This window comes from Schistocerca americana, chromosome 7 (genome assembly GCF_021461395.2).
Source record: "Schistocerca americana isolate TAMUIC-IGC-003095 chromosome 7, iqSchAmer2.1, whole genome shotgun sequence".
Taxonomy (NCBI): domain Eukaryota; kingdom Metazoa; phylum Arthropoda; class Insecta; order Orthoptera; family Acrididae; genus Schistocerca; species Schistocerca americana.
In genome coordinates, this window is record NC_060125.1 from 44,946,144 (window position 1) to 44,968,593 (window position 22,450).

At 43.7% G+C, this 22,450-nt stretch overlaps 1 protein-coding gene across 1 annotated transcript in view; it reads left to right on the plus strand.

Moving 5' to 3' along the window:
• The first annotated feature begins 2,812 nt into the window (after nucleotides 1-2,812).
• The window catches only part of LOC124622682 (myogenesis-regulating glycosidase-like), a 28,727-nt gene continuing 9,089 nt past the window's right edge, over nucleotides 2,813-22,450 (plus strand). Inside the window, exons 1-3 of the mRNA XM_047148471.1 lie at nucleotides 2,813-2,936; nucleotides 10,228-11,213; nucleotides 17,123-17,551. Coding sequence (XP_047004427.1) covers nucleotides 2,813-2,936; nucleotides 10,228-11,213; nucleotides 17,123-17,551 — 1,539 coding nt within the window. The remainder of the gene's footprint in view (nucleotides 2,937-10,227; nucleotides 11,214-17,122; nucleotides 17,552-22,450) is intronic.

The window sequence follows — 22,450 nt, forward strand, 5'->3', positions numbered from 1 at the left end:
TCATCCCACGCTGAGACCAGCGTTCTGTGGTGGTACGGACAACAGGTGCATCACGCAGTGCGCGACTGAAAAGACGCGGCAGACAGAAACGTACTCCAAAATTGAAACACGTGAGACAGTACGATTCTCGGTGGCAAAAATTCTAATCCGCATGCAGGTTCACCATGAAATTTTGGCGGTAGCTGAACAAAATGCATTGTCGTGTTCAGCCGTGGTGAAATGACGCTAAAATTTCGATCGAGGCTGCACAAACTTGAATACACGGTTCGGCTGGTCCACATCTTTCACCAGGCACAACTTTCATCTTCACGGTAAGCTTAAAGAACCTCTCGAGGGAACGAGATCTTTCATGGATAAGAACCGTTACATGACGGTTCTCGAATGCCCAGGGAGCGAATTTCTATCGTCTAGGAACTGAACGACCGGTACAATGTTTACAGGCGTTTAATGAAGGATTTAATGAAAAAGACGTTTTTTCGATTACTTGCTGTTTTGGATAATTCTGATAGAACCATGAGTGCATTAGGACCTCAGTAAATTTTATTTGCTACAGAATACGATTTGTAATGTTATAATTTACATAGAGCTATGCGTGAATATAATATACAGAAACGAATGCAGATGTAAGGAGAGCACCGTTAAGAACGTTAATTTTACGGACAGCTGGCTCTTGTACAATGCAATATAACCGTATCTCACCGCTTCCGTATCGGAGATAACATTCGGTGAAGGATTGTGTACAGACGATACGCCACCAGTGGAAGTCCCATTCATGATAACGTCCGTTGTTGGTAGACTGCCCAGATACCGATTTTCTCGGAATATAAAGATATAGATGATATTCGTAACGCTATTCAAGATAGACTGCCTGCTGACAGTTATAAAGGAACGAGAAGGAATTTAGGGCGTCTACATGAATGAATATGCGTGAATATGAAGAGCTCAGATGGAAACCCAGTTCTAAGCAAAGAAAGAAAGGCAGAAAGGTGGAAGGAGTATATAGAGGGTCTATGCAGGGGCGATGTTCTTGACGACAATATCACAGAAATGGAAGAGAATGTAGATGAAAATGAAATGGGAGATATGATACTGCGTGAAGAGTTTGACAGAGCACTAAAAGACCTAAGTCGTAACAAAGACCCGGGAGTAGGCAACATTCCATTAGAGCTACTGACAGTCTTGAGAAAGCCAGGCCTAACAACACCTACCATCTAGTGGGCAAGATGTGTGAGACAGGCAAATTACCCTCAGACTTCAAGAAGAATATAATAATTTCAATCCCAAAGAAAGAAGATGTAGACAGACGCGAAAATTACCGAACTATCGGTTTAATGAGCCATGGCTGCAAAATACTAACGCGAATTCTTTACAGACGAATGGAAAACCTGGTAGAAGCCGACTTCGGGGAACATCAGTTTGGATTCCGTAGAAATATTGGAACACGTGAGGCAATTCTGACCCTAAGACTTATCTTAGAGAACAGATTAAGGGAAGACAAACCTACGTTTCTAGCGTTTGTAGACTTAGAGAAAGCTTTTGGCAATGTCGAATGGAATACTCTCTTTCAAATTCTGAAGGAGGCACCGGTAAAATACAGGGAGCGAAAGGCTATTTACAATTTGTACAGAAACCAGATGGCAGTTATAAGAGTCGAGGGGTATGGAAGGGAAGCAGTGGTTGAGAAGGGAGTGAGACAGGGTTGTAGCCTATCCCCGATGTTATTCAATCCGTATATTGAGCAAGCAGTGAAGGAAACAAAAGAAAAATTCGGAGTTGGAGTTAAAATGCATGGAGAAGAAATAAAAACTTTGAGGTTTGCTGATGACATTGTAATTCTGTCAGAGACAGCAAAGGACCCGGAAGAGCAGCTGAACGGAATGGGCAGTGTCTGGAAAGGAGGATATAACATAAACACCATCTAAAGCAAAACGAGGATAATGGAATAAATCGAATTAAATCGGGTGATGCTGCGGGAATTAGATTAGGAAATGAGACGCTTAAAGTAATAAAGGAGTTTTGCTATTTGGGGAGCAAAATAATTGATGATGGTCGAAGTAGAGAGGATATAAAATGTAGACTGGCAATGGCAAGGAAAGCGTTTCTGAAGAAGAGAAATTTGTTAACATCGAGTATAGATTAAAGTGTCAGGAAGCCGTTTCTGAAAGTATTTGAATGGAGTGTAGCCATGAATGGAAGTGAAACGTGGACTATAAATAGTTCAGACAAGAGGAGAATAGAATCTTTCGAATTGTGGTGCTACAGAAGAATGCTGAAGATTAGATGGGTAGATCACATAACTAATGAGGAGGTAATGAATAGAATTGGGGAGAAGAGGAATTTGTGGCACAACTTGACTAGAAGATGGGATCGCTTAGTAGGGCATATTCTGAGGCATCAAGGGATCACCAATTTAGTATTGGAGGGCAGCGTGGAGGGTAAAAATTGTAAAGGGAGACCAAGAGATGAATACACTAAACAGATTCAAAAGGATGTAGGTTGCAGTAGGTGCTCGGAGATGAAGAACCTTGCACAGGATAGAGTAGCATGGAGAGCTGCATCAAACCAGTCTCTGGACTGAAGACCACAACAACAACAACCGAACATTAGAGAAGAATTTATTTTGCGAGTAAACGAAACGCCCTAATTCATGTCTCTCAGCACATTTATCGTGGAAGTAGTGCCGTGTATCCTCACGTGCTCCATCACTGAATGACTAGTGTGTGGGGCGTATTTAGTGCGAGCTGTTATGTGCCCGTTACTACACGTAGCCCTCAACTGTAAGCTAAGTTTTCCGCGCTTGTCTGCTGCAGCAATGTGGGCGACCCCGACGCTGCTACTGCTGGGTGTTTTGCTGGTGGCGCCAGACGCAGCTGCGACCGGCCTCAACACCCGCTACGACGAGACCACCGGCCGCATCCTGATTCTGACCCACAGGGGTGAGTGTTCGCCTTCAGAGGAGCTCCTGTGACGGCTCCTCTCTGCTGTCAACCTCGCTATCTCCTTAGCAGCGCTTTCCCAGGACACAATAAAATCGGTCATCGGTGCTGGCCTCTGAAACTATAATCAGCAAGAGTCCACACAAATAGTGTTTATTACATTTCGTATAGTTAATAGTAACCCCTTAGAAAAATAACTGAAAACTGATAAAATAAGTGAGGAATGTATTCTCAAATGCGAATGTTATAAGACTAGCTGCAGAATATACTGGTGACACCTACAATTTAAGCCGATCCGGCATTCGAACCGGATATCCGCTTTGCGCGAGCGGTCGCCTTAATCGCCTGAGGCATGTGAGCATACTTCCATATGTCACTATGTGTCTATGTCGTGCACTCGTACAAATGCTGTGATTCTCTTGCAGGGAGAGACTTATGATTATTGTCTTCGTATTAAATACTACATTACATACTACATCACTGACGGGAAAAATATCACAACATCAGGAGCTTTTTAACCTAAATGAAAGTTGCTAGGTGTGTTCCTGCACTTGAAAGATGACGTTTGTTCAGATTTCGCGCCAGTCGCATAAGAATGCCACTAGTAACACCAGTGTAATGATACAAATCAGGTTTGCTTCAAATACTCCCTGTAACGACCGTGAGTGTTAGCTATTTTTGGGACGTGGTGAGTTGATTTTACTCAAGAATGCCTTTAAGGCGACAAAGACGTCCTTATCAGAACCTCACTGAGTCTGAACACGTAATAGGACTACGAGAAGCTGGATGTTCCTTTTGCGATACTGCTTGAAGACTTGGGAGGAATGTAGCCACTGTACATAATTACTGGCAGCAGTGGTCACGAAAAGGTACTGTCGTGAGGAGACTGGCCTTAGGACTACTACGTGTTACTTCCAAGAGGGAAGACCGTCGTGTTCGGCGTATGGCTCTGACGCATCTTTCTGAATTGATCTGAACAGCGGTTGGCACCACAGTGACACAACAAACAGTTACATATCGGTAATTTCAAGAACAACTCAGGTCCAGACGCCCTGTAGCGTCCATTCCACTAACCCCAATTCACATCATTAGCGAGAGCTCATTGGAGGGCAGGCTGTAAATGCGTTTTCTGATGAAAGCTGGTTCTGACTGTGTACCAGTGTTGGGCGCGTGTTGGTCAGAAAGAGGACAATTTAGGGCATGCAGCCAACCAGTCTGCTTTCTAGGCACACTGGACCCACATATGGAGTCAGTGTTGGGGTGTGATTTCTTATTAGAGCTGGAGCACTCTCGTGATTATCCCACGCAACCTGACTATCTTATATCCAGTTTTTCCATTCTTCTGTAAGGAATTCGTGTTGATATTTTGCAATCGTGAGTTACTGGTGCACGTGTGCTGCCTAATATGTTCCAAAACGTCACTTATAAGACCAGGATACTTCCCGGTCCCATACCTCGGGCTATTTTGGTGGTTGAAAGGTGGGGGTCAAGTGTTTGGGATAGGCTTTGAGCTAATGGCCAAATTGTATACCACACGGATGGACCGTCTTACAGGGTCAACGTTTCCATATTACACACTTCCTCCGGCTTAGGCAAATCGAGCAAATCATAAAACTTGTAAAACTTGTTTTCTTGGTGCAAAACCGAACAGCGGAATTCAGAACAGCTATGAATAGAAAATGGCTGTAATTTGTAAGACATATTCCTAAGATTCCGATTTCGAACAACTTTGATAGTTTTCCCGATACATTTATTACTTTCCGAGATAAACAGGTTAAAGTTACTTTGCTTGTAATGTAACTTTCGGTTTGAGGCGAAAGCTAAAAAATAAATCACAGCTGCAAATTCCTAAAACTTTAACGATATTTTCTATAGGTATTTATCTTGCCACCTTCCCGATGTCAGTAACATTTTCTCATTATCGAAAAACACCAAAGAAACGTTATTTTTGAGTACTATAACCGATACGTAGATTCCAAGACAGTTATACAAAGTAAATAGTTTTTATTTTTATATTATACTCTTAAGATTCCGATATAGAACAGTCCTGCAAGTGTTCTTGATAACTTTATCCGTTTCAAAGATATAGAGCTTTAAACTTGCACTCCTTTGGTGGGGTCTTGGAAGCACGGATGGTAAGTGTGACGGTGGCTCTGTGCAGGACATGGAGCATCTGCTCGCCTGCCCAAACTGCCTTTATAGGTGCAACCCCGACGATTTATGGCTGGACAAGAAAGAAGTCTTGGACGTGGCCCCATACTGGGTAGAAAGATTGTGACATGGTTTCCTGATATGAAAAGTAGAGCAAGTACACAACTTCTACACGTAAAATACCCAAGTAAAACACAGTGTGAGGCGAAGACGTGATTTAGAAACTGACATAGGAAGGAAACATATGCTGTCAAGTGTCTCCCTTATCACCAGAAGGGTTCTCGGACTCCCATGTTGTTGCAGTAGTGAAGCACATGCAAAATATCTGTGCACATAATATCCAGCCTGATATTTCAGTTTCATGTAAGTAAAGTATCAAAATATTACTGAGTGACATGCCACGTTGTAGCAAAGAAAAGAAATCAATCAGTAGAAAAAATGCATCTATAGGAGCACGAAAGTGGCGACTATGCTCTTGTTCATTAAAAGGCTTTGACTGAAAAGTGAGGTACCAGCTACTTCATTCTACCTTCCTAAGCACCTTCAAAAATTTTCCCGGGAACTTGGACATATATCCGAGCTCTTCCACAATGAGAGAAACGTACTGGCAGAGGGAAAGAGACGGAATAGTAATGAATACTGAAAGACTGCTGACAGTGGTTTTTGTATAGAAAGGGCGAAAGATACAATGACAGTGTGAGCGAATGATAGGGACACAGTGGCACTGAAACATAGCTGACAGTGAGAGAACACTGGTAAGAAAAGAGTGAAGGAGACAGTGCCAATGAGAGAGGAATAGAGAGAATCAGGAAGTGGAAGTGGGTGACAGCCAGTGATAAAGAGAGACAGACTTAGTGACAAGGAGGAAGACAAACATAGTGACTGTAGGATGATAGTTGTATCTTCCTACAATCACTATGCTTGTCTTCATGAAGAAATGAGTGAGGTAGTAAGAGAGAGCTATAGAGAGACTAAGAAGTGTGAGGAGAGAGAGTATTATTTATTTATTTATGCATTTATTTTACCTGGCAAGATTAGGGCCTTCAGGCCCTCTCTTACACCTAACCAGGCATACTCATATTCAACAAATTTCAGTTTCTACAGATTATTAAGGACATATAACATGTTATACAGTAATAATGTTAAAGAAAAAAATAGAGATTATAAAAGTAGTACAGTGATAATTATAACAATCAAAAAATAATTATGACAATCAAGAATAATAATAATAAAAATAATAATGACTATGTATATGGCAATAAACATATTTTTCTTTTATGAATGTCAGTCCTATTGCTAGTTGGGAATTTTCTCGTTATATTCTTCCAGCTTGTGAATTATTCTCATCAAGCAGAGACATAAGACGATGGAATGGGGTGAAAGAGATATAGAAGCGGTAGATAGGTTAGAGGAAGAGAAATAGAATGGTAAAATTCGAAGCTATGATGGAGAGGAGAAAAAAAAAGATGAGAGGGGCACAACAATGGTGGCTATATGGAGAGTATTAGCAGAACAGAACGAAGTAAACTCTGGCTGTGAGACAGGGGAAGAGATGGGACAGTGACAAAAAGACACAAAGAGATAATGACAATGAGTCTGTCTGAATGAGTGGGTGAGAACTAGCTAGTGAGAGTGAATGGGAGTGAGCGATTTATGACGAAGAACCAGTGGATTTGAGCGAGTTACAGGTTGGGGAGCTAGTGGGTGTGAGAGTTGAGTTACATAACAGAAAGAGTGCGAATATTTCGCCATGTCAAAACATTTGGGAGCACTTATAGAGGTTCTGAGAGAGGTACAATGAGGCAGCTGTTACCCCGATTTTCAGTGAGAGTCTTTTAATAAACAGGAACATATTCGCCTTTTTGTGCTCCTTATAGGACTATTTTTCCGCTGGTTGCGTAACTGTCCCGCTTTAGGCTTCGAGCCCCTCTGCCTAGGCTCCTGTCGTTACATTATGGAAGATTTCGAAGAAGGGCACTCGATTCGGCGGAACAAAACCCAAAAGTATGTTCGCCATATGAGCATGAACTTCTTGATGCAATAATTTACCCACAGCCGTATGTATTGTAGAAATTTATTTTATTTTATGAACGTCTATATGCTACCAGTTTCGGCATTACATTGCTGCCATCTTCAGGCCCCACTCGTCATAGTCGTAAAATCGCTATACATGGAACGAGCTAAATAACTGGATCCGTGAATCAAATCGTCCTGCAACAGCTCTTGGTGGCCAGGCGACTCTTCATGTATAGCGATTTTACGACTATGATGAGTGGGGCCTGAAGATGGCAGCAATGTAATGCCGAAACTGGTAGCACATAGAAGTTCATAAAATAAAATAAATTTCTGCAATACATACGGCTGTGGGTAAATTATTGCATCAAGAAGTTCATGCCAGCCGTCGTCCCACGATCCATAATGGATCAACGAAGAAGATATGAGGATGAAGTTGGTCCCACGGCGAGGAAGGACAGGCACGATTATTACAAAATATAATTTCAATCCGCAAAAGTATCCTGTTACAGTGCAAGTAGAAAGAGGTGGATGTCTAAAATTTCAGTGACCTAGTCAGTCGGAATGTTGATGGTTCATTTTGGCATTCGATTTACTTGAGCCCATGCACGCAGACCTGTATTAACGAGCTGCCATTACTCTTCTCAGTGTATGAACGTCCTCCGAACTTAGTACATCGGGAAGAATTTGCGTCAGACAGAGACCACCTTACAAAGGAGCTGGAATATATAAAATACATTTTCATTGATAATGGATACTCTACATATCAAATTAGCACAGATTTAAGAAGGAAGAAACATGACCACTCACATGATCAAGTGGAGGAAATAAGCTGTCCTAATCCAGGGTGTTCCTTCCATTTTTGAGCACTATTTCATAGAAATTAGGAAGATACTTGAAAGACATTATGTTGAAATAATCTTCCGACCACCTACAAAGATCTGTGCTGTTTTAGGGTAGATAAATAAAGATCTGGGTTTGTGGATGCGTGGAGTCTGTAGAGTATCACGTCAGCGTCATAAAACCTAAATTGGTGACACCACACGAACAATATGAGGAAGAGGCATGTAAGGTCAGGGCTATTCGGCTGTCAAAGTCCGATCGGTTGCGAAATGGATACCACACTGAAACTAAAGAACATTTTATTTGCAACAGTCGGGTGCATCTTCTAGCTACTTCTCTACATATTCGCCGCTCAGACTCAGACGTCCTGTCGTAGCCTTGTACCAACTTTCCAGTATCCTCGTCATACGAGGCAGACGACTGTTCTTTCAACAAATTCCGTACGATGGTCTGCAGTTTGTTGTCCATGTTCGTAGCAAGCGGTTCATCTGAGCAGAGATGAAACTCAGGGGATGTCAAGTCCAGGCTGTATGGTGGGTGATCAAAGACACCCCATCGAAAATGCAGCAAGACTGCCATCATTCCTCCTGCATTGTGCGTTGGATAGTCGTCATGAAGAAGGAAATGTATGAGAGTTGCGTTGTGTTGGCTGCACGGAATCAGGCTAAATCTCTTTGTACACATCTAGGCTTCTTTAGGTGCTCACTGTGGCTCAGATTTGAAAAGAACGTCGTGACGCGATTGACGGGAATACTAGACACTGACCAACACATCTGTGCAAGGTCATCAGGAATCCACTGTGGTTTCCATTCGGCGGCCCAGTGTTCATAATAAACGTATAGCCTTCGTATGAGTAAACAATACTAAATTTAAAAAGAAGTAGAAAGGAAATTGTGTTGATTAGAAACTAAATTAGCATTGTGTGTTGTGTGCTTATACATTTCTGCAGCTCACAGTGGTATCATCTCCGCATCTTTGTTACCTGAAAGAACGATGTCGCATTGTAAAAAATGTATGGATGAGCCGCGCGGAGTGGCCGCGCGGTTAGAGGCACCATGCCAAGGATTGCACGGTCCCTCCTACCGGAGGTTCGAGTCCTCCCTCGGGTATGGGTCTATGTGTTGTTCTCAGTATAAGTTAGTTTAAGTAGTGTGTAAGTCTAGGGACCGATGACCTCAGCAGTTGGTTCCTTAGGAACCCAAACACACTCACTTTATATGGATGATTCTCCATTTAAATATTCAAGGAAAATTTAGTCTCTAAATTGCGTGAGTATTCAATCAATTAACTTGCCACGGCTCTGACTGTATAAATACTTTGACAGTGCTTGCAGAACGTCCCAGTCGCGCCAATTTACGCTGAGTTACGTTGCATAGTATTTTATTTCCCTTTTTTAATAATGAAATGCAGATCTGAAACCGTGGGTTTTTAATTCTTCCGGTAACATCGTTCAAATGTGGGTAACGTACAAATTTTGTCAGTTGTGAGTAGTTTATGATGGTCCGCATGCGGGAAGGGAATAATTTCTCGTCTCTTATTTTTCTGGAGAACGTTATCAATAAAATAAGAATTATAACCTTGTGAAGCAGATACGATTAAGTAATCGTCGGGAATTATGTTTAAAAGACTTATCCGAATAATGCATGCCGGACGCGGTGGTCTCGCGGTTCTAGGCGCGCAGTCCGGAACCGCTTGACTGCTACGGTCGCAGGTTCGAATCCTGCCTCGGGCATGGATGTGTGTGATGTCCTTAGGTTAGTTAGGTTTAAGTAGTTCTAAGTTTTAGGGGACTGATGACCACAGCAGTTAAGACCCATAGTGCTCAGAGCCATTTGAACCATTTTTTTTTTTTTTTCGAATAATGCGTGTAGTTCTGCACACTGCAGTAAAATGTTGCACTCTTGTTAGTTCGTGGGGAACTGAGATCGCATAGGGATTACAATACTGGTGGCTTATGTTTACCGAAAAACGCTAAACAAGTGCCCTTTCGATTTTTCCTAGCTAACATAATTTCACTACAATGCTGTACATGAGGACAGCCGCGCGGAATTAGCCGAGCTGTCTTAGGCGCTGCAGTCATGGACTGTGCGGATGGTCCCGGCGGAGTCCTCCCTCGGGCATGGGTGTGTGTGTTTGTCCTTAGAATAATTTAGGTTAAGTAGTGTGTAAGCTTAGGGACTGATGACCTTAGCAGTTAAGTCCCATAAGATTTCACACACATTTGAACATTTTTACATGAGAACGTAGTTATCTGCAAGCTGAACCGGTTTCCTTTCTGTTACAGGCGGCCGTGAAGTCGAATTGGGTTATATCGCAGCTGAGGGCGGCGAGCGGTTGCGTGCTCCAGTGCACGAGCGCCTTGTCAATGGGGAACACTACGACTTCGGCCACTCCAAAGTGGTGATCCAGCCCAAAGATACAGCGGCCCGATGTTTCACAGTTCGGCAGTGGGTGAACGCCTCTACTTCGGTACTGAGGAGTTGTCAGCACCACCTGTCCAGCCACATCTACGGTGGGATCGAGACAGCCAGACAGGTGTGGCCTATTGAGAACACCGTATACGACCAGTACCCCTACGTTACTGACCAGGACCTCCATGCCGGTATTGCTGCGCGATACTGGCTTTTCTCAGACGGGAGATTCGTCTACGTTCAAACTGATGTCCCCCTTTTCATCGACCAGAATACCGAAGAGTCACTGAACAGACTGTGCTTCGTTGCTCAGAATGCGGATCCCTATCCAGAACATCGACAAGACATCCTTATGGACTATGACTTGTGCTTGCTGGACGATCCAAGGCAGGCCCATGAGTACGCCGTACAGGCCTACCTGGGGAAGCCGACAGCCACCCCAGATGAACGCATGGCCACGGAACCAATCTGGTCAACAATAAATCGTTACAACGCTGATGTTAGCGATCAAAATCTGAGGGCCTTTGCTAACGAGATTATCGCCAATGGATTCAACTACAGCCAGATCGAAATAGACGAGTACTGGGAGGTATGTTACGGCAGTCTGACATTTGATCCGAACAAGTTTCCAGACATGAAAGCCCTTACTGACGATCTCCATGCACTGGGATTCCGTGTAACACTCTGGGTGCATCCGTTTATACTCGAAGGGTGTGAGCCGTATTACTCCGAGGCGCTGGCTGCCGGATACTTTGTGTCAAATACCGAGGGGAGCACTCACACGTGGTGGAAGAGTAACGCTGGCATTGTCGACTTCACCAACCCTGAAGCAGCCGCCTGGTGGACGGATCGACTGTGGGTGAGTATAGTCGTAAAAAAAAATCTGCTTTTTGTTTCTATTCGATCCACTTTAAAAGCTCTTTTCCTTCTGACACCATTTGAAAGCTTTCCTGTCTTCGGTTCTCTTGGAAGCCAATTTGCGTAGCCACAATGAAGAATTTCGTTGTCATATGCTGCTAATTGTGTCACTGTTCAACCGAAAATGGGTATTATCTTAAATCCGAGATAGGAGATATTTCTGCAAGAAATGCTTTACAGAGAAAATCCATCCGACCGTACTCCAAAGTGTACTTTCAGAATACATATGGTATAGTTTGAAATGTAGATCAGCTCTGTAGGATTAATATTACAATTGTGCGCATTTCGCACAATATTTTTAGGATGCATAACAGCGTATACAAAAATTATTCAAGATATGGTATTATAATGGGTTGTTTTTCTACCATTTTTATTGTGTCTCCCGGGTGTGGTATTGTACACCAATTAATGGCATATAATATCAGCCAACTGCTATTGAATAATATCATTTTGTATCCGCGTTAAGTGTATAGAATTTCATGATTTGTGCAGTTTCTTGTGTGAAGTGAAAGGTGTGAGGTGTTAATCAGTTATACTTATGTATCCTTCCGATTTATCAATGTTAGTACTAACTCAATTATTTATATCGCAGCAGATAATCTTGTAACAGTCCCTCGATTATATAGTTCAAATCACGCTATCTAGAATTCCGGCAAGGCTAATTACGATATACAGTCGTGGGATTTCAATTCTTTCTGAAACATCTTTGGAGTTTTGCCAACGTAGTGTGAGTGGTAAAGACATCACATTGCAATGCAGGCGGAGTGATAATCCAGTGAAACCCGGTTACGATTTTCTGGTGTAGTACTCCTCCCGTTTAAGTGGAGTGCCAGGCTGTAATTTAGATCTTACTCTTAATCACTCAGTCTGTGGAATTGGTCTCTACTTACAGGCGGTTGCAAACTGATTATTTGTGAGGCTGGCGGACTGGACAGAGGTTAAAACACATAATGAAAAAATTATACTTTAAAAGTTCATGTTTCAACAATTAGGACACTGAGAAATTACAAACACTGGCTGCGGACATGCATTGCTTGAAATCAACGGGGAAAGTAGAAAATTTCTTTGGGACCGGAATTCGAACCTGGGCCTCCTGCTTGCTAGACAGATGCTCTGACCGCTTTTTTTATTTTATTTTTTTATTATGAGAACTTTATTGGATGAAATAGCCTCTGAGCCATTCGGTCATGGCAACTGCGCTGGTACTATAGAAGTAGCGCGTGGATGAAGTTCAGAATTTCGATCCGACAGGACGCATTCTAGGGAAGTCCATGCAGTTACAATGACCATTGCGTCCGGAAAGCGGAGTGGTCAGAGCATGTGCTTAGTAGGCAGGAGACCTAGGTTCGAATTCCCGTCTGACATTAATATTCAACTTTCTCCATTGATTTCGAGCAATGTCCGCTCGCAGCCGGTGTCTGTAACTCTTTTGTGTCTTAATCACTAGATGAAAATGATTTATGTTCTCTCGCACATACCCATGAAAATCAGGACTTAACACATCTCCGAGAAAAACCTTGGCAACTTACTGATATAGCACAGAAGTCACTTCAGAAATTGACTTGCAATACCCTGATAAAAGTAAACAGAAATTTGAAAAGCTACTAAACATTAGCTAATGAAACTGGCGGGCAACGTGCAGTGTCACTAGGGGCTAAATTCTACACTACTGGCAATTAAAATTGCTAGACCAAGAAGAAATGCTGAAGATAAACGGGTATTCATTGGACAAATATATTATACTAGACTGACATGTGATTACACTTTCACGCAGTTTGGATGCATAGATCCTGAGAAATCAGTACCTAGAAAAACCACCTCTGGCCGTAATAACGGCCTTGATACGCCTGCGCATTGAGACAAACAGAGCTTGGATGGCGTGTACAGGTACAGCTGCCCATGCAGCTTCAACAAGATACCACAGTTCATCAAGAGTAGTGACTGGCGTACTGTGACGAGCCAGTGGCTCGGCCACCATTGACTAGAAGTTTTCAATTAGTGAGACATCTGGAGAATGTGCTGGGCAGGGCAGCAGTCGAACATTTTCTGTATCCAGAGAGGCCCGTACAGGACCTGCAACATGCGGTCGTGCATTATCCTGCTGAAATGGACGGTTTTCGCAGGGATCGAATGAACGGTAGAGCCACGGGTCGTAACACATCTGAAATGTAACGTCCACTGTTCAAAGTGCCGTCAGTGCGAAGAAGAGGTGACCGAGACGTGTAACCAATGGCACCCCATAACATCACGCCGGGTGATACGCCAGTATGCCGATGACGAAAACACGCTTCCAATGTGCGTTCACAGCGATGTCGCCAAACACGGATGCGACCATCACGATGCTGTTAACAGAACCTGGATTCATCCGAAAAAATGACGTTTTGCCATTCGTGCACCCAGGTTCGTCGTTGAGTACACCATCGCAGGCGCTCCTCTCTGTGATGCAGCGTCAAGGCTAACCGCAGCCATGTTCTCCGAGCAGATAGTCCATGCTACTGCAAACGTCAGCGAACTGTTCGTGCAGATGGTTGTTGTCTTGCAACGTCCCCATCTGTTGACTCAGGGATTGAGACGTGGCTGCATGATCCGTTACAGCCATGAGGATATGATGCCTGTCATCTCGACTGATAGTGATACGGGGCCAATGGCATCTAGCACAGCGTTCCGAATTACCTTCATGAGCCACCGATTCTATATTCTGCTAACAGTCATTGGATCTCGACCAATGCGAGCAGCAATGTTGCGATACGATAAACCGCAATCGTGATAGGTTGCAATCCGACATTTCTCAAAGTCGGAAACGTGTTGGTACGCATTTCTCCTCCTTACGCGAGGCATCACATCAGCGTTTCAGCAGCCAACTCCGGTCAACTGCTGTTTGTGTATGAGAAATCGGTTGGAAACTTTCTTCATTTCAGCAATTTGTAGGTGTCGCTACTGGCGCCGAGCTTGTGTGAATGCTCTGAGAAGCTAATCATTTGCATGTCACATCATCTTCTCCCTCTCGGTTAAATTTAGCGTCTGCAGCACGTCATCTTCGTGGTGTAGCAATATTAAACGCCAGTAGTGTACTTCCTCACCCGCGACACTGTAGGGGAATGACTGCAACCCAAATAAGGGAGTTCAGAGGCAGCACTGACACCACGGGAGAACGACGAAGGGGATTAGGGCGTGGCTGCGACATGTTCTCACCACATGGCGACTCCGATGACGGTTTGCAGCCCCAGCACTATTAGCTCCCGCAGCTTAAGCTTGTTGGACTCCATCATGATCGTTATCACTAACCCCTGTCCAAATAACTGATCAACAGAACTGCAACGAGACTCAAGGAGGCAAGTAGCAGAAGTCGAATGTCTCGTGCCCACCATGGAAATACTGCCGCTGCTGTACGAAGATGAGGTTGGCCTGATGCAACGGCGGGCATTTTGCGTGTCGTTGAAGAAGAAAGAGCCATTCAGATTTTTAACATATTCTGATTAAAATAGTAACTTCTCTCTCAATGACAGTATCCGAGATCAGATTGCAGGAATCTGTGTATCATTAATTCCATTCTCTCCGATTTTTCTTTGTATAAATTTATGTCGGTATTGAAATAATTTTAACATCAGAATTGAAAGAAAGCCAACACGTTATCTACAAAGAAGGGATCCATATTCCGTAGGAGTATGAACATTATTTTAACCAGTTTGTTGCGCGCGGGTGCTCGTGTAATCGACCTGGCGAGCCTGCGGCAGCATCACAACGTGAGGCAATATACATTTTAAGACGAATTATATTCACGGGGATGAACGTGTAATTCTGTGTCAAATGTGGACTCTACATACGGCATAGTTCACCCAGGCGGCGTGTGACTCTCAATTGAGGCATTCATCTGCTCAGCAAATATAAAATTTCATATTTGAGACATTCTGAGTCAAAGCTGCCCTTTTGACCCCCACACTATCTGTCAAGTAACTGTTGTTATCGAGGATTAGGTTAACTTCTTTCCAATGTGAAACATGACCTGTTATTTCGATTTCACCATTTTATTGTCTCTGACAGCTCTATTGTTTACTAGAGAATTGTGATTATTTTTCATATTATAGAAGCAGCCGCTTCTTTGGCTTCTGATGGTTTATGTCATCCCTAATAATACTGTGAGACATGAGTGTTAAGATCTCGCTACGCAAGAGCTTTTGGTTCCTAAACACTGGCAAATTGCCAGATACACCATGGCTGCAAGTCGGCTCAATAAACAGGAACACAGCCCGCTGGTAGAATTCAGGAGTGTTATTGTTTTATGTTTATGTGCTCTGTTCACTTTCCGAAGGAACTTGTGACGACCGAAAAACTTCCATGGCCTCAAGGACATTCTATTTGATGAGAGCTATTGCTCACAGTGCTATACAGGAGGACAATGGAAATATTTCTTTCTGTTATGTTTGTGAATTTCATAGTTTTTACTAAATATATTGCAGCCTAGAAATCACTTGACGTAATTCCCTTATCCATAGCAGTTCGGAGGAATCAATGGAGCAGACCTCCCTATTGGATGACATTATAGTCCGGACTGGATAGCTGGGTATCTTCATGACTTCGTTCGCAAGTTCTCCACAAATTTCGTTGTCGTTATGATGATTCACGGTACATTGTCGACCTGTAATTAACGAAACCAACTGACGGTGAAAGGTTCACGAAATACTACGAGAAACTGGTGTCAAATGAACAAGCGGCTTGTCTTCCTGTCCGAACTGGATTCGATTTGTTACCAATGACCTGCATGATGCACAGGTACCTCATACAGATGGATCGGGTACATATAAGTTCTTGAATGCCAGTTCAAAAAGAAAACACAGTTTCTGCGAGAAAACAATCGTCTTTTCTCCAATCGGAACAAGCTCCCACTCACTGGGGTCATCATTGTCTATATTAATTAAATCCTCACCTTGTTTCGTATCCCTGCGTTTGCTTTGGTCTATTTGTATGTGCCTTCGTGCCTGAACGTCGATTATAATTTTTGTGCGACACTCTGACGTAAAATAAGCATCAGTTCCAGCTAGACAAGTTCTCTAGCTATACACGGAATCTCACATCAAGGCGGTGTAAGATTGGAAATATGGAAATGAGACACACCAGTTACAATACAGCGAAGGACAGCTGATGTATATGTTATAAAATTTAGTTCTCATTTTAAACATAAACTGAATTCAGTAGTAGCAGAAGTAAACATCTATTTGTCTAGTTATACGTAAATGAGCTTGAACTGGGCTTGTATTAATTTTAAGAAGACAGCTAACCTCTTCTTGAAAATTCCTTCGACAATTGTAGGTTGATGGAAGCTGACATGGAAAATAATACAGATGATGCAGTCCTAAACGTTACATTCTAAGTACCGAGTCCACACATCATAATTTCAGTTGTCAACAGTTTTACAGCGATAAACTGAACACAGCAATGCATAATCAATCAACTGCTACGATTCTTTATTGCAAATCGCTCCTGGTCATCTGTTTTTGAATGCTTGTTTTGCAACAACTATCTCACTGAGGTTTACGGCACTTTCTTTTATAGTGCTGCATACCTCTGCAGGAATTTAAGTACATAATATATTATTCAGTATTTCTTGCACAACGGTATGTTACGTATTAAATAATTTTAGTTGGAATTACATAGTAACTCAAAACGAATTGATCAATAAGTTAATGTAGGATCTAATGTAACGATGTCGAATATTTCCTTTAATGACACTTGCCTGTCACACTTGACCACTCTTATCTGATCTTATGTATTACTTCATTCATTGTGATACAGCTGTATCGTTTCACCATTTCTTTCATTTACACTAACTGTTTAATTTCGAATTGTTTTCAGGCGCTCCGCAATGAGACAGGAATCGATTCGTTCGAATTCGACGCTGGTCAGACGAATTACTTGCCTCAGCTGCCCAACATACAACCCGTGGAACGGAACCCGGTGCGCTACAGCGACGAGTTCGCGAGAGCCGCCTCCCAGTTCGGTTCCCTGGTCGAGATACAGACGGGGGTGGAGAGCCAGCGCATGCCCAACTTCTTCCTGATGGACGTCGTGGACAGCAAGTGGGGCACGGCCGGTGGTGTGGGGACGCTGCTGCCGAAGCTGCTGGAGCTCAGCATCGTGGGCCACCCCTTCGTGATGCCGGAGATGGTGGGCGGTGCGACGTACGCTCTTCCGACCAAAGAGATGTACATTCGCTGGCTGCAAGCCACGATCTTCATGCCGGCCGTCAAGTTCTCCTACACGCCGTGGGATTTCGACAATGAGGTGCGTTTATTCCTGACGCCACACTTATTGATCTGTTTCTGTAACCTATTTCACCCAGGTGTTCAGCTTAGCAGGTTGAAGCACACATGCAGTTAGAGCACTCCATGTGAAGCAAGACTTGTCTTACTACTAAGTATCAGCCATGCGCTGCCTGACAAACTGAAGCACTCAAAACGGGAGGAGGAAACGTATGATATTTTATTGCAAGTGATTGTCAATCGAGTCACCTTCACACAGATTTTGGCAATATGAGCCCACTTATCGGTATGAAATTGCTCTACCTCTGGCCTGGATGCATGCCCTGATTCAGACAGGAAGACTATCACAGTGCTGTTGTATCCCCTTCTCAGACAATCCGACCTACAACTGTTGTAAATGGTCCTTTTTAACCTGGGTACTGGCATTGGGACGGTATTGACGCCTGAACTGGTCTCATTCATCATGTATCGTAGAGAGATGTAGCCAACTTGTTGATCACAAGAGTAGCTCAACCTCACGCACGTACACTACTGGCCATTGAAATTGCTACACCAAGAAGAAATGCAGACGTTAAACAGGTATTCATTGGACAAATATATTATACTAGACCTAACATGTGATTACATTTTCACGCAATTTGGGAGCATAGACCCTTAGAAATCAATACCCAGAACAACCACCTCTGGCTGTAATAACGGCCTTGATAGGCCTGGGGATTGAGTCAGAGGTTGGATGGCGTCTACAGGTACAGCTGCCCATGCAGCTTCAGCACGATACCACAGTTCATCAAGAGTAGTGACTGGCGTATTGTCACGAGCCATTTGCTCGGCCACCATTGACCAGACGTTTTCAATTGGTAAGAGATCTGGAGAATGTGCTGGCCAGGGCAGAACATTTTCTGTATCCAGAAAGGCCCGTACAGGACCTGCAACATGCGGTCGTGCATTATCCTACTGAAATGGACGGTTTCACAGGGATCGAATGAAGGGTAGAGCCACAGTTCGTAACACATCTGAAATGTAACGTCCACGTTCAATTTGCAGTCAATGCGAACAAGATGTGACCGAGACGCGTAACCAATGGCACCCCATACCACCACTCCGGATGACGAATACACGCTTCCAATGTGCGTTCACCGCGATGTCGGCAAACACGGATGCGACCATCATGATGCTGTAAACAGAACCTGGATTCATACGAAAAAATGACGTTTTGCCATTCGTGCACCCAGGTTCGTCGTTGAGTACACCATCGCAGGCGCTCCTGTCTGTGATGCAGCGTCAAGGGTAACCGCAGCCACGGTCTCCCAGCTTATAGTCCATGCTGCTGCAAACGTCGTCGAACTGCTCGTCCAGATTGTTGTTGTCTTGCAACCATCCTCATCTGTTGACTCAGGGATCGAGACGTGGCTGCACGATCCGTTACAGCCATACGGATAAAATGCCTATCATATAGACCGCTAGTGATACGGGCCGTTGGGATCCAGTTCGGCGTTCTGTATTACCCTCCTGAACCCACCGATTCCATATTCTGCAAACAGTCATTGGATCTCGACGAACGCCAACAGCAATGTCGCGATAGGATAAACAGCAATCGCGATAGGCTACAATCCGACCTTTCTCAAAGTCGGAAACGTGATGGTACGCATTTCTACTCCTTAGACGAGGCATCACAACAACGTTACTCCAGGCAACGCCGGTGAACTGCTGTTTGTGTATGAGAAATCGGTTGGAAACTTTCCTCATGTCAGCACATTGTAGGTGTCGCCACCGGCGCCAGCCTTGTGAGAATGCTCTGAAAAGCTAATCATTTGCATATCACAGCACCTGCCTCCTGTCAGTTACATTTCGCGTCTGTAGCACGTCATCTTCGTGGTGTAGCAATTTTAATGGCCAGTAGTGTAAACGGTCCTTTGTGACCTGTGTACTGATACTGGGACGGAATTGACGCCTGATTTGGTCTCATTCATCACATATCGTAACTAGTTGATCACAGGGGTACCTCAACATCACGCACGTAATTCATATAGACACGTTCCATGTGTGGACGAGTGTTGTATAGAAGAAAATGGCCCCATGAAACTGTCATATCGGAAATTTCACTGGAGTGCGAAGGGTGTCCATGACGTAGCGCTGTGCAGAGTTCCCTCACTTACTACAAACCGTGAGCCGAAGTTACATCCGATGGCCTCTACAGCATCGCGCCAGGAGTAACACCGTTGTGTCTTTCCAAACACTCGAAGAATGGGACCACACTGGCCCATACCGGCGGCCAATGGTCATCTGCTGTACTGCAGAACCGTGATCCATGGCTGAACACAACGCGGCGCTATTCATCAGCATTCCAGTCTTCCCAGTCGCTACACCACTCCAAACGCAGCTGTCTGCAGTGCTGTTAGTGACAGTGCACGCATATGGTGGTAGTTTCGTAGTTTTGTGTGCTGCTAGACTCCAAGTAACAGGGCGCAATGACACAGCATACCGCAAGAAGTTAATAATTGGCCCTCCGATGGCAGGCGCAAATGTCCAGGGGTTACGTTGTGCTTAGTGAACAATACGTCGATCGTCCCTCCAGGTGGAACAGTCGTGGTTGTCTGGTAGCTTCACGACGACCATGGCTGCCCTCACGTTCGCATTCTGTCCTTCTTCTGACTACAGTCACATTCGAATACCCCACAAATCCCGTATCTCCTCTGCTTATATCTCCCATGTTTTTTCTTTCTTTTTAATTCTTTTATATACGATTTTAGCGTGTGGTTAATTTGGCCTATATGAACAGCTACTCGTCTGCATTCAGCTTCTTCTTTCTTCTAGTAGACAAAGGGAACTGCTTGTCTGGATCCAAAGTCCAATAAGGAACCTTAACAAGCAGTTTTGTACTCTCAGCTGTCAATGACTTATACACAGGAGCACTGCGCCTCCAACGGCGACATACCCACGTCGCAAAGGCATGTGTATTAACGAGCCTCTGCAATGCCTTTGCGACGTGGCTACCGTCGCCGTTGGCGGCGCAGTGCTCCTGTGTACAAGTCATTGAGAACAATAGACATTGACTTGGTTGGACAATTTAATAAGCAGCAACTAATGGGTGGTCTGAAAGTTTTTCGTGGACTACGAATGCAGTTCACCTGTGATGTTTCTGCTGTGTTTGGAGGAGCCAGCCGGCCAAATGGAGACCCATAATGTCGCTCCTTCCAGAATTTATCATTCGTTGATAACACTGTCTCATACTAGTGCGCTGCGTGTGCTTCGTAGTGATTACTAAACGTAACCAAGTAACCAACGAAACACGAACAACGCTAACGGACTCTGTCGGCTAAGCGCAGATACTGAAATTCTGACCATTTACATAACAGCCGGTGGTAAGCACCTGTAGAACTGCGCTGACATCCGACCACGACTTCTAGGCGGCTCACTTTTGTTACTAGGCTGTGTAGATTAGCTAAACTAAAAGAAGTACTAGGCTGAGTGTTCCAGAGTACCACACAGTATGGACTACTGACACTATTGCCGACACAAAAGAAAATCCAGTGCATTTATAATGAATTTGAGTGTGGAATATTGTACATTGAGAGTCAGGTGGAGGCTCTTGCCCGATCGAAAATCAGAGAAACATGGGTAGAGGTGACCTCCATACATTCGGAGTAGAACTGTGGACACAGATATTAACTCTGTTGCGGAGGTTCTTTGATGTGATCCCCTCAGGGGCATGACGATGTTCTACAGTGACATATTGATTCTAGAGACTCTTCTAACTACACCTCTACTACAGTCGCAGCTACTGGAAGGCACGGGTTTAAATGTTTCAAATGGCTCTGAGCACTATGGGACTTAACTTCTGAGGTCATCAGTCCCCTAGAACTTAGAACTACTTAAACCTAACTAACCTAAGGACATGACACACATCCATGCTCAAGGCAGGATTCGAACCTGCGACCGTAGCGGTCGCGCGGTTCCAGACTGTAGCGCCTAGAACCGCTCGACCACTACGGCCGGCGGCACGGGTTTACAATGTCGGTATAGGCCACACCGTAATGAGACAGAGACTGTAAGCAGTTAGTTCTGTTAACTGAGTAAACACGCGATGATAGAATACCAAATTATGAAACTGTTACGACTATTCGTGGCTAAACATTGTTCTGAAACATTTTCAGGTACCTGAAATTACGAGTAATGTAAGCAAATGCACATTATTAAATACATTTTATCTAAAACATAATAAAATTAAAATGTTTCAAAGAAAAGTCAATAATTAAGGAACCAAAACCAAGTTGGGATAATTTGCTTAATTGACCATCATATGATAACGGGAATACTCATGATAACGGGTTATCAACTGTGATTTCGTTATTGCAATGCATCATATATGGAGTAGTCTTGTGTTTTGAATATTGGTTACTTGAAGGAGACATTACAAAATCATATCATGACAAACGTTGGCCACGCGGGATTAGCCGAGCGGTCTCAGGCGCTGTAGTCATGGACTGTGCGGCTGATCCCGGCGGAGGTTCGAGTCCTCCCTCGGGCATGGTTGTGTGTGTTTCTCCTTAGGATAATTTAGATTAAGGATTGTGTAAGCTTAGGGGCTGGTGACCTTAGCAGTTAGGTCCAATAAGATTTCACACACGTTTTTTTAAAAAGTTGTATCAGTAAGCGTAAATATGTCAATCGAAGTTTAATGCATGCATACAAGAAATACCTTGTCATCATTAACAGTCACTTCCGTTGAATGCTGTACCACCAGTATAGAATGAATTGATTCACGGGTATCACAAGAAATTACATTTTTGTCTGGCATGAAAAGGCTGCTTAAAAAAAAAGTTTACAACAAGAAAGGAGATGCAGTTGTCCCATGTTACAGAAAATAGTGTTCAAAAATGAGGAAGCCAGGATTATATCTCCAAAAGTAATTATTCCATGA